The sequence below is a fragment of the Ambystoma mexicanum genome, chromosome 5q (genome assembly GCF_040938575.1).
Source record: "Ambystoma mexicanum isolate Mex_15411 chromosome 5q, UKY_AmexF1_1, whole genome shotgun sequence".
NCBI classification, from domain to species: domain Eukaryota; kingdom Metazoa; phylum Chordata; class Amphibia; order Caudata; family Ambystomatidae; genus Ambystoma; species Ambystoma mexicanum.
In genome coordinates this window covers 462,880,020-462,901,682 of record NC_090933.1, presented here as the reverse complement: position 1 = coordinate 462,901,682, position 21,663 = coordinate 462,880,020, and the positions used below count along the sequence as shown (strand labels likewise).

Genomic DNA, 21,663 nt, shown 5'->3' with positions numbered 1-21,663 from the left:
GATTGTTGGCAAAATGTCTGTCATATCCAGGGGGTCTATATATGAGTAGGAAGCTGTGAGTGAGTGTTAAGGATAGTGAGAGTTTTACTAGAAAGAATTTGCAGGTAGCGTTGCATGCTTGGGGTTCGGCGAGTGAGATGGAGAAATGAGGTTTGTAGAGGATCGCCACCTCTAGAAGGTCTGTTGTGGGCAATAATGGAGTAGCCTGGGTGGAAAGCCTTGTGAGCGAATGGGGCAAAATCGTCAGAGAACCAAGTTTCAGTGATAAAAATGAGATCTGGATTGTCAGCGGATAGGAGGTCAAAGATACTGTGTCTGTTTCTCGTCACAGAGCGGGCATTGAAAAGGAGGCATGTGACTTCATGAGGGGAGGTGATTTTGATGACGCTTGTCGCGGGAGATGCTCATGGGACATGGGTGCCCAGTGAGATCGAAGGTGTGGTAGGATCCATCAGGTTGGTTGAGACAGACTGAGGGGGGTAGTGGGGGAACTTGATGCATTTACTATTCAACGGTCGGGTGAGTGGGTTAGGTCGTTGGTGAGTGAGAAGAGTAGGCGGGCAGTGGTAGGTATGCATGGGACGCGGTGTGAAGGATTAGGGGGAGTGAGTGGTGCATGTGTGGTGTGAGGGGCAGGAGAGAAGATTGGTTCGAGTCTGGAGGGTGCTCAGGGTTTGGGTGTGTACAGGGTGAGAAGTCGAGAGCAAGGGGGTGGAGATGGGGAGAGAGGGGAGGAGAGTGGCTGATGGTAGGAAAGGGTGGGAGGTTGGAACGATGGAGGTGTGGTGAGGTATGGAGAGTTGAGGGAGAGGCCCTTTCCACGTTTTGTGTGTTTGGCTCTCAGAGGGGTGTGAGAGAGGGAAGGGGGTTCAGAGGGACAGGGGGTGAGGCAACTGTTTTAGAAAGAGCAAGGCATGCTACCTTCAGGGAAGGGAAAGGGTATGAAGGGGGAGGTCTGTGGGCGGGGGTCGAGTAAGGGCTGAGGGAACGGGAAAGGGTGGAATGGGGAGTAGGGTCAGAGTGTATCGTAGGTTATGATGGGGGGGAGGTAGGATGTGCAGACTTTGAAGGTTGCGGTGGTTTTTGAGGGATAGTGCAGTTGAGGAGGCGCCGGGTTTACAAGGGAAAGGTATAGGGGTTGAGGGAGTGAAGGGTTGAGGTAGTGGGCGTGGATGGGGAGAGTGTCGGAGGAGGTATGACGATGTTGTGGAGACGTGAAGCTCTGCACGAGTGGGTGGGTGGGAGAGTGGGTGTCTGAGGGGGGTTGGCAGTGACAGGGAGGGCTGAGATGAGGGTATTGGTCTGGGACAGGAGATCCTGAGTGGGCTTAGAGAAGCTGCAGCAGTGGTGTACATCTCGTGATGTTTGGAGCACCAGAGAACTCCTCTGGCTTGAGAGTTTGAGATTGCGCGGGATGTGTTGACAGGGAGTAGGGGGTCGTTCTCAATAGATGTGAGAGGGTCGAGGGAGGACGATATGTTAGGGTGGGTTGAGGTGAGTGGGATTAGGGTTTTCAGAGTGGCGCGCCAAGACGCTCCTCTGGTCATAGAGTTAGAGGTGGAAAGATGATTGGGCGGAGGGGCGAGGGAGGTCGGAGTAAATCGGTGTTCGGGGGCAAGGGACGTAGGCGGCGACCAGATGTGGGATATAAGGGGGGGTTCATGAAGTTTGGAGCTGCAGCGGAGATTATGCATCGGGGGGAGGGTTGAAGGGAAATTGTGTGGTGTGGAAGGGGTGGATATAAGGGGTCGGTGAGGCGGTCTTGGTTGGTGTGGTAGCCATGGTTGGATGTAGGATGGAGTACTCTAGCAAAGAGCGATGTGGGCTATAGTGGGGGTTCATGAAGTTGGGTGCTAGAGTGAAGGTTCTGCGCTGGGGCGGGAGAGTTGAGGGGGAAGGGTATGGTGCAGAAGGGGCGGGATTATGGGGTCAGGGAGGCGGTCTTTGTTGATGTGCTATCTCCATCCGGTAGGGGATGCCAGTCATGGTTGTGGGATGAAATAGTCTAGCAGTGGAGCGATGTGGAGGTCAGAGAGTGGCTGTTCGCTGAGAAGTCGGGGACGTAAGGTACGCAGTGGTGAGGTACCCAGACTAAGATGGCAGCATTAAATTCAGAGGCAGAAGATGTAATATCAGAGCCTAGGTTTGGGTCTTCTGGATAGAGGGAGAAAGGAACCTGACACGGGCGCAGAAGACACCTGGATAGAGGGAGAGAGGGGTCTAGCATGAGGCACAACAGAAGATCAAATAACAGTAAATGCAGTAACCCTAGATGTGATAGCAGCTCCTAGATTTGGGACACCTGGACTGAGGGGGAAGGGCCCAACACGGGTTACATTTCAAGTAACAGTAAATGCAATAACCTCAGATGTAATGGCAGTGCCTAGATTAGGGACACCTGGATAGAGGGCGAAAGGGCCAAAAATGGGGTACAACAGAGGGACGTAGCATGGGGCACAACAGATGATCTGATAACAGTAAATGCAACAACTTCAAATAATAGTAAATGCGATAAGCTTGGATGCAATGGCAGAGGGGTATATTACGGGGCACAACAGAAGTTCAAATAACAGTAAATGCAATAATCTCAGGTGTAATGGCAGCGTCTAGATCTGGGACACCTAGATAGAGGAAGAAAGAGCCTAACACGGGGCTCAACACCGCGGTGTAGCACAGGGCACAACAGAGGATCAAATAGCAGTAAATGCAATAACCTTAAATGATAGTAAATGCAATAACCTCAGGTGTAATGGCAGCGCCTAGATTTGGGACATCTGGATAGAGGGAGAAAGGGCCTAACATGGGGGCGGTAGAACAGTAGCAATAGCAGTAACATAAAAGGCAAAAGTGCAAATTACTTATACAGTGGTTGATTTGAGGTAGATTCTATAGCAAAGGGACTCTACACAAGGGGTTACAGTGAGGTTTGACGGGTAAGTACACTTCACAGGAGTGGGAGAGAGGCCTGGGTTTCACAATACAGTAGATTTCACAGTCTAATAGGGCGATATGCGGTGGACACACCTAGATGTGAGAATCCTGTATAGTGGGAGAGAGGCCTAGATTTCGTATAGTACTATCTGTGGCAAGTTCTTCTTACCTTCTCCGTTGATGCTGGTTGACAGCAGTCTATTCCCTGAAATGCGTGTTTGGTCAGTGCATCCGGCTGCTACAGCTGGATTGCGGTTTGGATTATGCCTTTTGCAGCCACCTCATTGTTGGCTGTTGTGGGGTGTTCGGGGTCTGACACTGTGCCCTGGGACTTTGGTGGGGGTTGGTGCTGGTCCTTCTCTGAGCTCAGTGCATTGAGCAGGCTAGGTGGACTGGGTCAGGGTGCCTGTTTGGTTCTATATGTCGGTGAGGAAAATGGGGGCGGTTGGTGGTTAGGATAGGTTATGGTAGTGGCTGGTTCACCTGCAGACACCTCAATGAGTCCTTCGCCGCAGGGGCTGCATGGGCAGGCCGCTGCCCTGGGTGGATGTCTTAAATGGGTTTCTTTCTACAAATCCGGGAGGCTAGGAGAGGCCGCAGCGGTAGCCAATCATGGAAGGTAGGGTGGATGGAGGGCGGGAGTAAGGGGAAGGTTTGGCGAGGAAGGGAAAGAGGGACAGGGGCCAGGATGGAGGGTGCATGGATTGCACTTAGTGCACTTGGGTACTGCTTTGGCCCAAGTGGGCACGAGCAAGGTTCTGGGGGTCGGTCGGGGCCTGCCGCCACTTACCTGAGCTCACCTGAACAAAGTAGGGACGGGCGAGGACCACCGAGGCCGGGCCTCTGCACAAGGATGTTAGTCCAGCCAATCAGGGTTGGTGGCAGGGGTGGATGGCTGGAGTATGGGGAAGGCTTGGCCAGGAAGGAATAGGGGCCGGGATGATACTGCTTTGGCCCAAGTGGGCACCAGCAAGGTTCTGGGGGTCGGTCAGGCCCTGCTCGTTGGTGGGCCTAGCCTTTTGGTAAAGGCAACGCCACCTTCATTAAGGGAATCTCGCTGCACTTGGTCCCTTAACTTGGGCGGCGGGCCGTTTCCTACAGGGTCGGCCCACCACCTCCGCGCATATCACCTCCTTTTTAAACTGTTAGTGTAGGGTGAACCAAGCCCCGAGCAGATTCCACCATGCTTAGCATACAAGGAGGTACAGAATAGCACAGTTTATCTCTAAATCTTCAGAAGCCTTGGTCTTTGTGACGCCAAATCCTTTCCCGTCAATCACAACTTCAAGAGCCTCTTCGGTACATACCTTGGGCTACTTGGGAGAAGCCTTGCTCCCCGATTACATTTGGAAATTCCTATACACAATTTCCCCATAAGGGGGTTCATGTTAGAGCCATGACTGCTCTTCATTCTTTACGGTCCCTCTTTGGGCCTTCCGATTCTGGTATTATTATTATCGTCTCTGTTAGTCAAACTCGACCTTCTCTGGTGCTTCTTCTCATATTCTAGAAATAGGATCTGGTGGTGTGGGCTTGTTGTACATCTCTTCGCTCTTAATTGCCAAACCTGCTGTGATGTTGTGATTCGCACTACTGACGCAACTTGCGTTGTTCCTCAGTGAACATTCCACGTTTTTTTAATTTTAAATTTGAAAAAGAAGAATTTGAATTCTTCTATTAAAAAAACCTGTGAACTTTCTCTCCTTTTTTTCATTATAGTTTTATAAATGGATTTATTAATTTCCCCTTGTAATCTCAGGCAGTAGCGGTAATTAATAGTCTAACCTATTTCCTGTTTCTCTCTCGTCTCCCGCTAGTCCTTGTCCTGATGTTTGTGGTATGGATGAAGCGCCGCGATAAGGAGCGACAGGCCAAGCAGCTGCTCATCGACCCAGAGGATGACGTGAGGGATAACATTCTGAAGTATGATGAAGAGGGAGGCGGAGAAGAGGACCAGGCAAGTAAACTCCCTCCACCCCTCGTAGGTGACGTCATTTATAGCTCACAGGGGCAAGCAGTTAAGAAAGTGTGACAGACCATGGTACTTGTGAATTTAGGGTGCACCTTATAGATCTATCTGCCAGCGTTCAAGTTCTTATCCACAGGATGCCTTTTCCCAGTGTACATGTCCCTCCAGGCCTTTTTGTCTGCGACAACACAGACGTCACGTCTACTACAGTATCTTTTTAGGGGTGGGGGAGTTGTAGTGCGGCTAAGCCCTCTCAAAGCACCCATCATCTGGTGTGCAGGCGTGGATTTGTGACTGTGCCCTGTCTGGCACACTATGTGACCTACACTTCAAAGACCATCTGGCCAATCGATAATAGTGCTACTAATCCCCACTTCTCCGCTCTCGCCCCCCACCCCCATCCCAGCTACCCCAGGTACCTCTTTTCCTGTAACCCCGTAGGCTGAAAACCCTATGTACAGGCAGCACACCATTGATGCCCAGCTAGGTCTGTGCTTTGTAACCCTCCTACCACACACATGCAAGTCCATGCAGCCAAAAAAGTGGCCCTTCTGCCTGCAGTTGTGTTAAACTGTGACTGTTTACTGCTAAAATGATCTCGCCATTAGCAGAAAAGCGTTAAGTCGTCACTGATGTAAAGAACTGCTCTGCCCAGAAGTGGTGCATGGCCAGAGCTCAGAGTTAGACCATATAAATTGCACCAATGCCAAGCGAATCTGCGCCATCGTTGTAAGCCTTGGTGCAAATGTACCGAGTATTGTTGTCATTAATGTGATGCAGCCTCCAGCATTTGGGCCGAGGGTGCACAAAAGGGAAATTAAATGCTGTCTTATTGGTATCCGGTGATAATGTCTCCATGAAAATGGCTACAAGGTGGTGACATTTCCCTAAAAATGCACCCTTCAGACAAACACTCGAGGATTGGAGGTAATAATATATAATTATATCCCTCCTAGAATATTTGGGGGAAAGAATTTTAGGGGTCAGGAAAAAAACGTTGCTTCCCTGGCGACTGTTTCACAGCGACATTAACGTATGGATCTGTTTTATTAAGCAGACCCACGAGTGGAAAGTGGCAGTGCTCAGCAGTAACGCCACGTCTGCAAAGCTTTTCCCTTTCACAGTGTGCTCCCTTTTATTTACCTGGCAAAAAGGCATGTTCGAGTACTTTTCAGATCTGAAAACCTAACTGTTAAAATGAGTTAAGCTTTCCAGCTTCCACTGCTGAGTGATTGTGTTTCAAATACCGCCTGTGGGAAATGTACACAAACACAGCTTCCCGTGTGGCACACGCTGGGTGGGTTTGAAGTCCTGAATACGCAACGATTGCGTTAGGGACAAATATACTTTTCTCGATGTATAAAAACTGATTAAAGCCCCTCCCTCACACTGTACGTCTATGAAAAGTGAACTCCTGTCTGAAACGCTCTATAATCTCCTCAGCTACAAAACAAGATAATGAAATGTTTGAACCACGCGGCGACTTGTCTCTTATTCACAAAGCACGTTCACACCCACAGACACAGTACATAAATATAGAGGTGCCATTTCTAAATCCCTGGCAGTTTTAGCAACACTTACACCTATAGACAGCGTTTAACATAGGGCCAGTGTGCATACCAAGAAGAGCTTTTATAATGTGCTCTTTGTGTGTCCATTCTGCGTGCTTCACAGAAAATGAAGTAAGCTGGCAGGTAAAACATTAGCCAAGTCCACAAATCCCATGTTCCTCTTAAGCCCGGTTTCTGAGCCGGCACACTGATGATGACACACTGCGATCTAGGACTGCAGTGTCATTTTCAGAGGCAGAGGGCGAAAAGGATTTGCAGACACATGCGCACTCATGCCATGGAAGCGTGGCATTGTTCATCATTATTATGGGCACAGTTATGTGCGAGGCATGCCCCGTATGCCAGATTTCAGTTGCACCCACTTGCAGTCACCTAGTCACATGCCATCCTTCTGTGGCTTTGTCCATAGGTACTGTGTGCTAGGTACATACTATGTATCACACTGTCTCAGGTTCCATTTGCACCCATTTACAGTCACAGGCCCTCCATGCATGGTATTGGTCATAGGTACTGTGTGCTAGATGGATCACAGTTTGTTAGATTCCATGTGCACCCAGTTGCAATCACATTCCCTCCTTGTATGGCATTGTTCACACTTGTTGCATGCTATTTATATGGCATATATCAGTGTGGCCGATTCCAATGGTTATAGGTCAAAGTATCGAATCAAAAGAATCGAATGACAAAAGGGTCGAATCAAAAGGACCGAAAACAAAACGTTCGAAAAAAAAATATTTTTTTTTACATTTTTTTTGTGGAGGGGGGGCGTCCCCCGCCAACCCCTGTTTTTGTGGTAAAAACCACTTTTTTACCTAAACGAAAACCCCTCAAAAAATATATAATAAAAAAAAAATTGGACCTTTTGTTTTCGATCCTATTGACTCTAACCTTTTGAATTCGATCCTTTTGTATTCGATCCTTTAACCGGACACCGATTCCAATTGCACCCTTTGCAGTTACGTGCCATCTTTGCGTGGCATTGTTCCTAATTATTATGTGCTAGGCATATACCATGTAGCAAGAGTGTGTCAGAATCCAATTGCACCCACATGCCATAATTGTTCATTGTGCTAGGTATGTCATACGTGTCACAGCATGTCAGATTTCCTAACACAGATTTATTGATTTGCCGTCCCCATTGATGCATAGCACAAAAATATACTTTGATGCAATCTGGCAATTGATGAAGATACTGTTAGGAGTCGAGTAGTGCTGTTTTAAAGGATACTCCATTGGGCAGACTGAGTGGGGCTTCCGTAGGGCTTTGCCTATTATTAGTTAACTGGGCATCCTTTCGCACATAAAGCCCTCTTAAGGCTTCCATCAGCACATCCTCCTGGATGAAGCTTGCATAGATTCTGTGCTGATGTCTACACATGTCCTGATTGGGAGACGGGACTGTAACTCCTAACAGTCGCAGAAACGTGGGATAACAGAAACATATGTCCCTTGGTGTTTTGCAGGACTATGACTTGAGCCAACTCCAGCAGCCGGATACTCTGGAACCTGACACCATCAAACCTGTTGGAATCCGACGTATGGACGAAAGACCAATTCATGCAGAACCGCAGTACCCAGTGCGATCGGCTGCTCCGCATCCTGGTGACATTGGGGACTTCATTAATGAGGTAAATAACCTTGAGGTGGAAAACACATAGGATTTGTGGCCTTCTTGAGATTGGAATATAATCATTTGAGTCCATGTGTACATTCTCCAAGTAGGGGTTACATATATCAAATTAAGCATGGGTATGTGATGTGCATATTTGCCTGGGGAGAGCGCCTCAGGACCGCTTCTGGTGGATATGTGCGTATTTGCGTGGGGGGCACCTGCGGACCACTTCCGGTGGATATGTGCATATTTGCCTGGGGACCACTTCCGGTGGATATGTGCATATTTGCCTGGCACGAGCCCGGGACCACTTCCGGTGGTGACAGTGCGCGGTACAAATACCTTTAACATAGCATAATTCAGAAAATGCACAGCAGCTTATTCTCAAGGAGGGTGTGCTGCTGCCCCCCTAATAGATATGTAGGGGCTGGTCACGCATCCGCCCTTTGCTTATCCATTGGACCAGCAGGCAAAGACGTTGGCTGCTAAAGACAGGGGTCTCTATTTGTGAAGATGACCCTCTCCCCCTGAAAGGCTCCCACCGGTTTTCTTGGAAAATACCGTCTTTATTTTACCCCTTTCAATGACCACATTGCATGCTAAATTGGCACAAATAGGTTCTTTTTGGACCCGATCAAGCGGATCGTGGGTTGCACTGGCACAAATGTGTTTAACTTTTCATGAGTGTCCCCTTTCTCTAGCCCTCTTTTATACATCGTTTTTACTGATGAATTTGACTGTGTAAGCAGGTTTTTTAATGCGGGCAAATTTAATTAAATAGTTCCTACAGAAATGTAAGACTTATCAATTAAGTGTTCTACATTTGTATTAATTACATGCACACCATGTTATCAGCCCTCACCACAATCTCTTAGAGAGGGATTATGCACTGGTTTCCAAATAATGGACTAACACAACTATAGTTTAGCCTTAATTCACTTATTAGCTTGGATTAATGTAATAATGTTAAGAAATTCATTTTGATTTTCCTCACAAGTTCCCCTTTGAGTCACTGGAATGGTTGCAATTCAGTACTTTAAAGGGAACCAAAAGCGTTTCATCAAATAAGATTAGCAAGTAGGACACCGAATGAAAGCTCCTTCGTAAGTGCTTTAAATGCTTGCCTTGCCTTGGAGTCGGAGTGGCAACATGTCGGCTTCTCGCGCACAACGCTGGAATGCTTGACCAAATTAATGTTGGGGTTTCTCTTACTCCTTTCTGTTTCTTGAGCAGACGCGTCGAATTCTTTAAAAGTGGGTTTCCTTGACCAGGCTCAAGTTCCACGACTGCGTGTCTGCACTTAATTTTGTGCAGCATGATGTTAAAATAATTGAAATTGCAACAGAATGCTTTGTTAAGCATCACAGGAATTATCTAGGCCACGTAAACTTGTGGCAGAGTGCCCACTCGTTCCATAAACATCACACCTACACATTCATTCCTTGCTTCCGGCTTAGAAATGGTTCCTTGACGCAGTTTTGCCCATCACCGTAAGTGGAGAGAATTTTTGGACCTTCTACAGTGATGGAGCCGCTCAATCCAAACAGTCCCATTTCCGAAAGCAAGTGCTGTAATTATGTTGGGTTTTTATCTGTGAAAATTAAACGTTCAAGCAAAGACGATGTGAAAGCAAACATTTTCGAATTGGAAAATGATGTTGCCTCTTTCCTGTTATGAGTTTCTTTTATGAAATGGAGGGTAATCTTTTATGAACTGGAGGGTAAATCGATTCTTTGATGTGACATAAAGCTCACGGGCAATCCTTAATCTTTCACAAAGGCTTATGCAAGCTAATTTCTGGGAAGATTGTTGATCCCTTCAGTTTCATCTTGACCAACCCTTTTTAACGCTTCGGGTGAAAAATTGAGAATTCAGTCTCTGATTGGCGTTTATTAGATTAAGTCAACAGGGAACAAACATTGGCCTGAAAGAATGTGTCCACAGCTCGTTAGAGGCATTGTCATTTCAATGGATCAGCAGGATCTGGTGCTCCAGGCATTGAAGGACGCTCTACTGAGGACAGAAAAACACTAGACACCCCAAAGGAGCTTTTATCCCGTCACCCCAGCTTGATCAAGAATTAGTGAAATATTTTGTGACAGTTCATGGCCAAATCCCTGTATAGAAATTCCTGATGTAGAGATCTTGAAGGTTTATAGGCCTAGATCATTTCATTCCACAAGACACCCAGTTTCTGGAACCTATATAGATCAGGCTAAAGATAACTTCAAGAAGGGTGCTTGATTAAACACGAATCAAATGCATCCCCCTCCTATGCTCCTAATGATGGCGTTTGTGGCACCGGAGGAGGATACAAGAAACTCCAGAAATTAAGCTTTCCAGAATCCAATGACCCATAGGTCACTGGTAATGCAATGTATAGTGACCTTATATAGCACCCTTCGGCCATTTTTCTTGGCCTCACTGCACATGGCTCTGTAAGAAAAGAGGAAGGGATCATTAGTGGCAAAGCAGGAGAGGCAGGTACGAAACCTGTGATGTTGATGGGTGCAGGTTTGGAGTACGCGTGTCCTGGTCGCCGATATGCTTTCCTTGGGTTTAGTGGAAACACTTGGGAGTCAGATATCTGAAGGGGAGAGCCCAAGATCTGATAGACCAGAGCACTCCGGGTCCAGTTACCCCCTGATGTGTGTGTGTGGGAGGGGGCAGTGATAGGACAAAAGAGGAGAGCTTAGACATAGCTTGGTTAGTATTAATATGCTAATAGCTAGACCTGTGGAGTTCATGGATGATTTGTGTGTGAAGTGTAAGGTGGTAGGAGATACTGGGGGGGGGTCGGTTAATTGGGGAGGAGAAGGCCTTACAAGGCAAGACAACCTAGTGTCTTCCCTGCACTTCCATCACTGGCCTCTTGCAGACAGGTCGCAATTCAGTTTCTCATATTGCCACTGTCTATTCCTCTCCCTCTCTTTCTCTCTCTCTCACTTTATCTCAATTTAATAGTTACATTGTAGCCTGTGTGCCCCAAAGATCTGTGAATTGGAAGATGAGGTAAGGGGGTGTTCCTGATACTCCACTCATTATCATAAGCTACGTGCTAAGGGTTGTGGGAGGCAAAAACTTTTTGTTCAATGAAAGGGCTTCTTGAACAGTGGGGATCCCAGGCGCACATTTCACCTTGCTTAGTGTGTTGATTGTCAGGCTGACATGTGCCTTAGAACTCACTCTAACTTGCTCACGGGTGCCAGTAGCCAGTTGGGACTTTTGCATGTCAGGGCAGCAAAACAGCATTTGCCAGGGGCTCCTCAGGTAAGCAGGGCTGGGGCCAGAATCCCTGGTAATTTGCCCCGGTGTCTCCCACAAGCCTCAGTGATCTCTCTCACAGCCTGATGGCAACATTTAATTTCCTCGGCCCCCAGGCCGCCATTCATCTGGTGCAAAGGCAGGTCCTTCACTGCGGTCTCAAAAAGATGCTGCATCCTTGTAAGGGCTTCTTCACAAAGAAAGGAAGGGTAGGGAAGATAAAGGTGGGGTATGGATCCCTCAAAGTACTCCACAACGCTGGGTGCACCGTCCCTTGGCCCAAAGGGGGTGAGGCGGCTTCAGGAAGGTGAAGGGAAGCATGCTGACATTGAAAGGAAGGGATAAGAGGGCCAGTCCACTCTCACTGTAACCCCCAATGTTCAGTTGCTCTGCCCGGTGCACAGCAGCTTAATAGTGAAACGAGGGCAGAGCAGGTGTGCATTATTCACCTCGAGTTAAGGGTGGTCCTTCCAGGTGTAGTGAGGAGCTTTCAAGGAATTATAATATGTAAAAGGTGCAAGCTGCCCCCACTGTGGGTCTCCTAGAGACAGGAAGTTTGCCCCTCAACCAGTAACAGCTATTCACACTGCAAAGGGGACAGGACGGGCCAGAGGGGCTGCCTTTCATGAGTAAAGTGGTAAAGTGGGATTACCTGTTATGTGCCACAATATTTGCACTTTTCCCCACATTTTCTAGGATGTATGCTATGTCAGAACATTGTGTTTGCGTATTTCTTATGCTAGTTCCAAAATCTTGGAAACTACGCATGTTTTGCCCATGTGTACTCACTTTGGTTCCATGTTCGTTTTCTGCCTTCATGTGACACGCAGGCCCATCAGGATCTCCAGTATTTGCAATTTAGGAGGTAGATCTGCTGTCTATAGCATGACCCTGTAAGGTTCAGTGTCTGCGTGTGTGATTAAGGGGGGCAACTCTGCTGTCTATGTGTTCAGTGGTAGGTTACAGACTGGAGGGTCTCGAGAAGCAAGAGGAGGAACCGGGATCCAGAGAGGAAGTGGGGGTTGGGGTGAGTGGAGGAAGGAAGGCTGTAGGAGTTAGAGGTGCAAGTGGACTAAGGCAGGAAGCTAGAGGGGGAAAGGCCAGAGGGGCAAGAGGAGGAGTAGAGGGGAAGCTGGAGGGGCTGACATGCTAAGTGAACAGAGGGTGCAATAGGAGAGAGTTGGTGGTCTGGCTGAGTGGAGGTAGAAATGTCAGAGGGACACAGGATGCAAGGGCACCAAAGGCTGGGCGATGGTTGGGGTGGTATTGAGTGGAGCGTGAAAGGCAGGAGCCGCTAGAAATGCAAAAGGAGCAGTGGGAATGATGGTAGAGGGTCGGGCTGGGTTGAGTGGCGGGAGAAAGACTGGGGTAGGTGCTGGAGATGCCAGGGGAAGCTGGTGGGCGAAAGCCAGAGGGACTGGGGATGCAAGTGGAGCAGAGTGGACGCCGGGAGAGGGTTGGAGCCATGTTGAGTGGACAGAAAAGGCTGGAGGAGGTTTTGCAGATGCAAGGGGAAGCTGGCGGAGAGAAGAGGGAAGCTGGGGGAAAGTATTGAGGGGCCGCAGATGCAAGGGATGAAAGGGCAAGCTGGGAGGTGGTTGGGGCCAGGCTGAGCGGAGGGATTAAAGGCCAGAGGGGCTGGGAATGCAAGGGGAGCAGAAGAAATACTGAGAGACGGTTAGGCCGGGTTGAATCAGGAGTGAAAGGCTGGAGGAGTGGACGGGAATGCAAGGGGAGCAGAGGGGGAATGGGAGGGAAAAGGCTGGAGGGGCTGGGAATGAAAGGTAAGCAGAGGACAAGCTGAACAATGGTTGGGCAGGATTGAGTGGACGGAGAAAGGCCAGAGAAGGCTGGGTGTGCTAGAGGAGTAGAGGGAATGATGGAGAAGGATTATGCCCAAGAGTGGACTGTGGACCATAATCAGCCCTGGAAATGTTTGCAAAGTGGCCTCATATTACACTGTGACATTGAATGTTGCAATAATACCCTCTAAATATGGTTTACAGGGAGTCTCCCCAGAACACTTCGAAACGATGTGTTCAAATGTTGAACTTTAAAGCTCAACTGTCCTGACATAAAGATTAAAAGGAATTTAAACCTAACAAAAAATAGACATCGAAGCTTTGTTAAGAGTGAGGAATAACATACTAGATGCGGTATAGCAAATTCTTTGCTTCATCTGGTTGGGGGCGGAGAGGTAGAAGCAAATGGGCAGTGTGGATGGAAGGGATGATAAGAGGAGCGGAAAACCAGGGTACCTATACAAAAGTGGCCTCTGGTGCAGAGGCCCAGCTTGAAATCAGTAAAGTTCCAGGTAGAACAGTACACCACCGAGTATGCCAGATTAAATGGAAGGAGAAAGGCCAGATGAAGGGCTAGGAATTCAAGGGGCGTAGAAGGCATGCTTTCAGATGGATGGGGCGGGGTTCGGTGGAGGTACAGACACTGGGAGAGCTAGGGATGTAAGGGCACTTTCGGCATGAGTAATGAGGCAAGGAAAAAAAGGTGCTAAACTGGTATCAATGGGAATTATTACTTAGAGCTGACTCATGTGCAAATGGAGAGCAGGACCAAAGCGCTTTGAATCACATTGTGTATAGGCGCTATATAAATAAACAATCAATTCAGTTCAGGAAAGGTAACAATGAATGTAAAGATGTCTTATGTAGAAGCCTTTTGGAATTTTCTTTGGTCCGCTGAGCGTGGCCCTGTAAGGAAAGAGGATAATGTGGGTCATTAGTGGGATCTTGTTACAGACAGATACAATACCTGTGGTGTTGATGGGTGAGAGCTGGAAGACCTGAGTCGAGAGTGCCGGTATGCTTTCTATTGGCTTGTTGCAAACTCCTGGGACTATGTTTACTGAAAGGTAGCGCCCTTGATCAGATAGACTACTGTACTTTGGGTCTGGTTAGCCCCTACGTTATGGAGAGTGTGATAGGGTTAAAGAGGAAAGCTTAGACATAGCTCGATTTGTGTTGATTTTCTAATGGCTAGGCCTTTGGTGGCCATCTGTGGGAGTTTTCTGTGTGTTTAGGCGGCAGGGGATCTTGGAGGGGAGTCAATTAGAGGGGCAGGGGACCGAGTGGGGAAGGACTTAACGGCAAGACAACCTGGTATCCTCCCGCTGCAGAGAAGTCCAATTTCGTTTTCTCACACTGTCACCATCAATTCCTGTGTTTCACTCTTTCGCTCTCTCGCTCTCTCCCTTATATAGATTAATTGTACCCCATGTGCAGCAAAGAGCTGTAAATTCAAAGATTCAGTTGGGGGGCAGTTCTGATACCCCGCTCATTATCATAAGCTACATGACAAGGATATTGGAAGGCAAGAACCTTTGGTTCAGAGAAAAGGCTGCTTTAACTATGAGGACCTGAGTCAACCATTTCCCCTCCCTTAGTCTGTTGGCTGTCAGTCTGAGAGCTGCCTCAAACCTCACTTAACTTGCTCAGGTGCTGTGCTCAGGAGCCAGCTAGGACATTTGCCCATCTGGGTGCGTTCGTCGGGGGAGCAAAACTGTGTTTGTCAGGCAATCGAGGCAGGGGCCAGAATCCCTGGTCGTTTCTGCCAGAGATCTACCCCAGTGTCTCCCACAAGCCCCAAACACCTCTCACACGGTGCACACAGTTAGAGGCCTCGATGGAAATCTCCCTGTCCCCCACCCAACCGCTGCCGAGGCAACTCCGTAACTTCAGTTTCAGAATGATGCTGCAACTCTGCCGGCAGTCGCTCATATTGAAGTGTACTGGAGTACCATTTAAGCCAATGCACGTCATTAAACACTTTGATCACGCTGGGGGCCAGAATATTTCAAAAGATGACTGGCTCGAGTCCTCATTTCAGGTTTCAGTACAAAACACCTAGGTAGCCTCTTACTTATAACATTTTAATTATAATTATAATTGTTCTTTTATAACACGCTTAATACCAGAGATTGTTTTCTAAGCACGGTACCAGGATTCGAACCTGTGCTGCACTGCTTTCAAGACAAACGCGTTGCTCCAGGTTGTGGTGGTCCAGCTTCCATTGGATGACTACTTACAGCAGCCTAGCCTTATTAGTTCTCCACTTTAAAATGACCAGCACTTCTGAGCAGAGGTGAGATGCTTTCGAAGGGGGTGTGTGGGCACTTCTGATGAGAAATCAGCATGCCTATGTTAACACTTCCTGCACTGAGTATTCTTTTGGCACATAATAATAATTTGTTTTTTATATAGTGCTTTAATCGAAAGCGCTTTACATAGGACATATTTACATACATTGATATTATTACCAAATCGAAATTGGTACACATTTAACAACCTCAGAAGGTTGAAAGACTGAGTTGGCCTTGCTAGGAGTTGAACCTGCGACTTCCAGATCAAGCACAGATCAAAGCAACAAGCGTTTAAGCCGCAGAGCCAAGTTGTCCATTCCCTGACTGAGTGGCCCATCAGGTTCATGCTTGTAAGGGCAAATTCCTTTTTTATATTGTTTGCAAAGGAGAAACTTGCCCTTTTGGAATGCTTCCCATACAATGTTTTACTTTATGTCATTATCTTGTATTACATTCAATGGGTGTCTCTCAACTCTAAGAATATCCATTGAGAAACCTAGCAAATTTCACTTTCTGTAAAACTGTAACCAACTCCAAAATGAGCCTCATACAAAGGTTACCTCTCAACAGGTTTCTGGGAGCACAGCCAAGCTGTGTGATAGGAGTCTCGGGACAAGCGCAGATTAGGCCTCAGGCTGCAGCACCACATATCGACCTTGGGCACTGTGGCAGGGGGTACCGAGTTATCTTTTGATGTGAGGAGCTAGAATGTTGAGTTTCATTTCTTGGAAATTAAACAATATGAGAGTAGTTTTGTTTTTCCATTTCTCCCCCTTCCTATGAATCTAATACATGAATCATAGCACAGGCACGGCAGAAGGCAGGAAGTGATCATCTTGGAGCACTACTTGAATCGCCCCTTCAGGTAGTGCCTGTGTGCTCTCAAATATAATAGAATTCAGGTCACTCAACCTTGCTACTGTGTGAACCGTTATTTGCCTGTGGATGATGTGAGACTGTGCACAAATGCAAAAGGTGTCTGATGTGTGGCGTGTCTCACTCCTCAACAGTCCCAGAATCCGAACCCTAGAGTACCTTGGTCCCTTTGGCATTTATCCAAGTGCCCCACACTGTTTTACCGGGAGAATACTTTTGTCTGAGTCCTGGCACAGACTATGGGCCTCATCACAAGTCTCTTTGGCAGATTTGGCCAGTTCTGAGCCGGTGGGGAAATCCGCTGCAAAATTGCCGATTTTCGGCACGATTACCGCCAGTGGGAAATCCGCGTATCAGGCACTTTAACTCCCATAAAATAGGCAAATGTTCCCCAAAAAGAAATTGGGAGTAAAAATACTTGCAACACAAAATAGGAAACTGGCACTGATGAGCCTGTACCCCTGCTTTCATCCACACAGCTCCATGGATACGTTTTGCCCAGTAGCACACGTAGATTCACAGGAGCAAGCTTTTATTACTGCCTGATCTGAAGAGGTAAAAATCTATATTTTATTTTGCATTAATAACTAGCTGCAAAGAAATGTTTATTATAAAACATTTCTGTTTTACGTTTAAATTCACATTTTACTTGCTTATAAAATACTCCCATTGGAAATTGGACTTATTTATATACTACCTAAAAATCATTTGACTCCCAACTTTAAAAAATAGGGAGTAGCATTCTCCCACTTAGAACACTGAGTGCACTGCCTTGCTTGAAGGACATGCCTCGTAGTTGCCATGATCTATGCAGAGAATCACAGATTAGCATAAACACTCCTGCCAACATACCTACGTGATAACGAATGGATTCATAGAATGGATGCAGCGTGAACCTATCAAGGTCTGACTCTACAACTCCCACCCCTAAAAACTAAAAAGTATGCACTCAATATTCATGTATCTAATTTCTGTGACACAATTCCATGCTGCTTTACAAAGTTTACGATTAATGCAAGGCAGAAAGTCAATGATGTTCTTTTATATTTCCAGCACATGTGGATGACCCTGAGGAAATTGAATGTGCCCTTGAGAGCCTGGGACTTTACCTATTTCCTTGAGACTCAGGGTCAGACCGTGATATTCGTCACTTGTATACATGAACAGCAGAAGCCTATTGGCACTCAGCTGAACCATGACCCCCTCGTCCTTGAAATTAGGTCTTGAGTTTTGACATATGAGGAACAGTGCGAGCCTCTGTTTGTTTCGGTTCATACCAGTGTCATCCGTTTCAAAGATTAGCAGCAGAGGTTACAAATCTTGTGTTGAAAAAAAATACTTCTTTGTCTAAATTGTATATGTGTATGTTTACCATCCTTGTAAATGTTAGTGAGAAAGCAGTGACAGTGAGACAGCGTTGAGAATAACAGAATGTTAAGTGTGAATTAATCAGAAGAGGTGTCAGATATGGAGATGTGGTCCAATGGGGGAGGCACGATGAAGGCTGCCAACACGCGCAGTCAGGTGTGATTCAGTATGCAACTGTGGTTGTCTGGAAAATTTCAATAAATATGGATTTAACCTACGACTGATTAAATGAGAAAACTATGTTAAAATGTTGCTGTGTGCTGTACTGTAGAATACCAATGTTAATCCATTTCAAAAAGCAAAGGAGTTCTGGGACCATCTAGACGCGCCAGGCCAGCACAGGATGACATGCCCAGTATGCTTGATAAGGTGGCGTCTAATATTATTGAATACAAGTTTGACGATCCATTATTGTCACATAAAGCACGTTATTCTTGAAACCCTTGGTTGATTTTACCTTACCATTTCAAACTATTAATCTGTGCATGTCGTTTTGTACCTTGGCATAGTTCCGGGTCTGTTTCTGCAGAAAGTTGAGTTTTGTTTTGAGCTTGTTTGCAGGAGAAGAGTCACTGATTTTGGCGTCCTGTTCATTCTGACTGTGTGCTTTGTTTTGTGTGTGCTTCTGCAGGCAACCGGGTTTATTTTATACTGTGGATGTTTGTTTTTGGTTGTTTGTTTTTTGTTTTTATTTTTTATAATGCGCGAGCGTACCCGGAGGTATCAAGGCGCAGCCTTTACAAGAATATTCAAAGCGTAGTTACAGTACACAGAAAATACATAATACAAGAATAAAGTACACCAATGTTATATACAAATCAGTAGTAGGCCAGCAGGCCGTTATATACAGGTGATTATATACAGGTAAATAGGAGGCACACGGGCAGGTAAGCAAGAGGGCACAAGTGGTTTCCATATGCAGTAGGCGCTAGGCGCTTCAAATTTAATGGGTCTCACGTTTCAACCATGCGATTACCAGTGAGCGGAAATTCTGGTAGGGCATGTCAATTCTAAGGTTTGGAGGCAAGGAGTTCCACAACAAAGCAGCTTTTACTGGGAAGCTGTTGCCCCCTATGGTGGCCCGTTTGTAATAGGGAACGGATAGACAATTTCTGTATGCGGTTCTGGTGGGTTTTAAAGAAGACTGTCGGTTGAATCTGTTGATCAGGTAAGTTGGGGCGGCATTGTTCAAGGACTTATGAATGAGTGATGCCGTTTTTAAAAGGATTTTATCTTTAGTGGCTAGCCAATTGTTCTGTTGGCTGAGATTTGTAATGTGTTCCCTTCTGGAAATGCCCAGAGCTGCTCTTAAAGCATTGTTCTGAAGGGTTTGCAATTTGCTGGTGGTAGCCTTGGTGGATCCCAGATAAAGGGCATTACAGTAGTCAAGACGAGACAAAATAAGAGCTCTGGCGAGTGTCAGGCAACTAGAATCCGACAGGAAGGGTTTGGCTGCGCGGATTAATTTGCATGTGTAGGCCGTGGAGGATGCAAGGGAGCTCAGTTGTCTTTTGAAGGAAAAATTGGAATCTAGGTAGAATCCCAGTGTTTTGACCTCCTGTCCAACTTTGATGTTGTTTCCGTCAATCATGAAGGAATTGTAAGCTGGGCCAAGTTTCTTTATATTAAGTGTAGCACCTAGGATAATGAGTTCTGTTTTATCATCATTCAGGCATAGTCCATGAGTGGCCATCCATGCCTGGATGATGATGTACACCCTATTTAACAAGGCCGAATCCTTTCCGTAATCTCCAGAAAGAGGAAGGAGGATCTGGGTATCATCTGCATAATTAGTGTAGGTGACACCGAGATAATCCAAATCATCGAAAAGGGGCTTGGTAAATATGTTGTACAGTGTGGGGGAGACACACGAGCCCTGGGGAACACCGCAGGTGATAGGAATGGGGTCTGCTGCGGCCATGGGAGAGAAGACCCTCATGGTCCTACCGTTGAGGAAGGATGTGATCCAAGTGATGGCCTCTGTTGAGAAGTGAGCTGCAGTATGGAGATGTGAACATAGGACAGAATGATCGACCAGGTCGAAAGCTGCAGATAGGTCAAGGAGAAGGAGTAAGGCAGCTTGCCCGTTGTCTCTGATCCAATCAATCTGGACTTTTAGGTCAATGAGAGCGGTTTCCGTCCCGTGTTGGGGCCGGAACCCAGACTGTCTAGATCCTAGGAGGTTGTGTTCTTCCAGGTGCTTCTGTATTTGAACATAGGCCACCTTGTCCAGAATTTTTAGTAGAAAGGGAACGGTCGTTATGGGTCGGTAGTTGGTGGGTATGGCAGGGTCGAGAGTAGGTTTTTTCAGTAATGGGAGTACCCAAGATTGTTTTAAGTTAGTGGGGATAGATCCAGTGGCGAAGGAGGCATTGATCAGTTTTGTGATGAAAGGGGAGAGGTCCCGGGCAGCATCTTTGATGAGCTGAGCAGGGCACAGGTCTCCCTGGAAGTTGGACGGTTTCAAAGATAGGATGATTTTTTCCACTTCCAGAGTATTGACTTTGGCGAACTGGAAGCGGGCTAGGTCGGTAAGCATAGGTTTGTTGTGAGTTTTTAAGTTGAGTGTGTTATTCAGGGAGGCTCTTTTGCTGGAAATTTTACTTTGAAGAGTCACAATCTTATTCACTAGGGCATTTTGAATATCTGAGCACCAGTTTTTATCTTTGGTACAGGTGTCAGGGGGTGCTATGGGGGTTTCTATTTCTTTAAGGATTGTAAAGAGTTCTTTCATGTTCGATTTGGCTTTGGATATACGCGAGTCAAATGAGGTTCGTTTGGCCAGGTAGATTTCTTTCTTGTACAGTGCCGCTAATTTGGAGAGTTTGAGTTTGTTTGAGTCTGAAGGTTTTTTTTTTCCAAATGGCCTCACAACTTCTTTTTTGCTGCCTTAAGTTTTTGAGGAATGGTGTATACCATTTGTTGAGGTGTGTTTTTGGTTTGCTTGATCAGAGTTTGAGTGGGGCGATGTGGTCCATCGCGGTGGCCATAACCTTGTTATATTCTTCGACCAAGGACTCAGGGTTCAGGTCGTCTGGCAATGTGTTAAGAGTGGGAAGTAGATTAGGGATAAGTCTTTCTACTGTAATGTTTTTCTTGTTTCTGGTAAGGGTGGGTGGGGCCTTAATGATAGGCGGGGGTGTTGGTCTATCAGTGGAAAGCATGAATGAAATCAGATGGTGGTCAGTTCAGGCTAAAGGTGAGATGTTTGTAATATTCGCTAGGCAGTTATGGTCGGCCACCCAGTCGAGAGTTCTGCCTTTCGAGTGTGTTGGTGATGTGCATCTTTGCATGAAGCCTAATTCAGATAGAGTGTTGGCTATAGTGCTGGCGGGATGGTCTTCCGTGTCATTGTAACCCAAGTTGAAGTCTCCTAGGGTGAGTGCTTGAGTGGAACTTTTAAGGTTGCTGGACAGGATGGAATTAAGGTCTTCATCGAAGGTGCCAATGGTGCCTGGCGGGCGGTAGATCAAGTAGATGTTAAGGGTTTGGGTGTTAGTGAGAGGTATTTTTACTGCTACGGTTTCACAGGAGGGGGCATCTATAGAGGTGGCTAGTCTCATGGTAAGACTGCACTTATGGATAATGGCGACACCACCTCCTCTAGAGTTGGGTCGGTCTTGTCTCAGGATGGTGTAATTATCTGGGATTGCCAATGTGAGCATAGGGCCTGCTGCTGGGTGTAACCATGTTTCGGTGATGGCGAGGAAGTCAAGGTCTGCTATCGATATTAAGTCAGCAATTTCAATGGCATGGGCTACCAACGATCTGGAATTGATCAGAGCTCCCTTGATCTTGGGGCTGACTGTGTTTTTGGGAATGGAATCTGACTTTTCTGAGGTGGTAGTGTGGCGCTTATCCTGTAAGGGTTGAGGAGTGCCTAAGTTGAAGGAGTTATGAGGGGGTGAGGAGTGAAGTTTAGGTGATATGTCACTGAATTGTGCAACGGGATTGGGTCGGAATGGTTGCGTTCTGC

The 21,663-nt window shown here is 46.8% G+C and overlaps 1 protein-coding gene across 1 annotated transcript in view; it reads left to right on the top strand.

The window, feature by feature from the left end:
• Window positions 1-21,663, top strand: part of CDH2 (cadherin 2) — a 419,239-nt gene that overhangs the window by 384,587 nt on the left and 12,989 nt on the right. Inside the window, exons 14-15 of the mRNA XM_069620955.1 lie at window positions 4,749-4,888; window positions 7,935-8,099. Of these exons, the coding sequence (XP_069477056.1) occupies window positions 4,749-4,888; window positions 7,935-8,099 (305 nt within the window). The remainder of the gene's footprint in view (window positions 1-4,748; window positions 4,889-7,934; window positions 8,100-21,663) is intronic.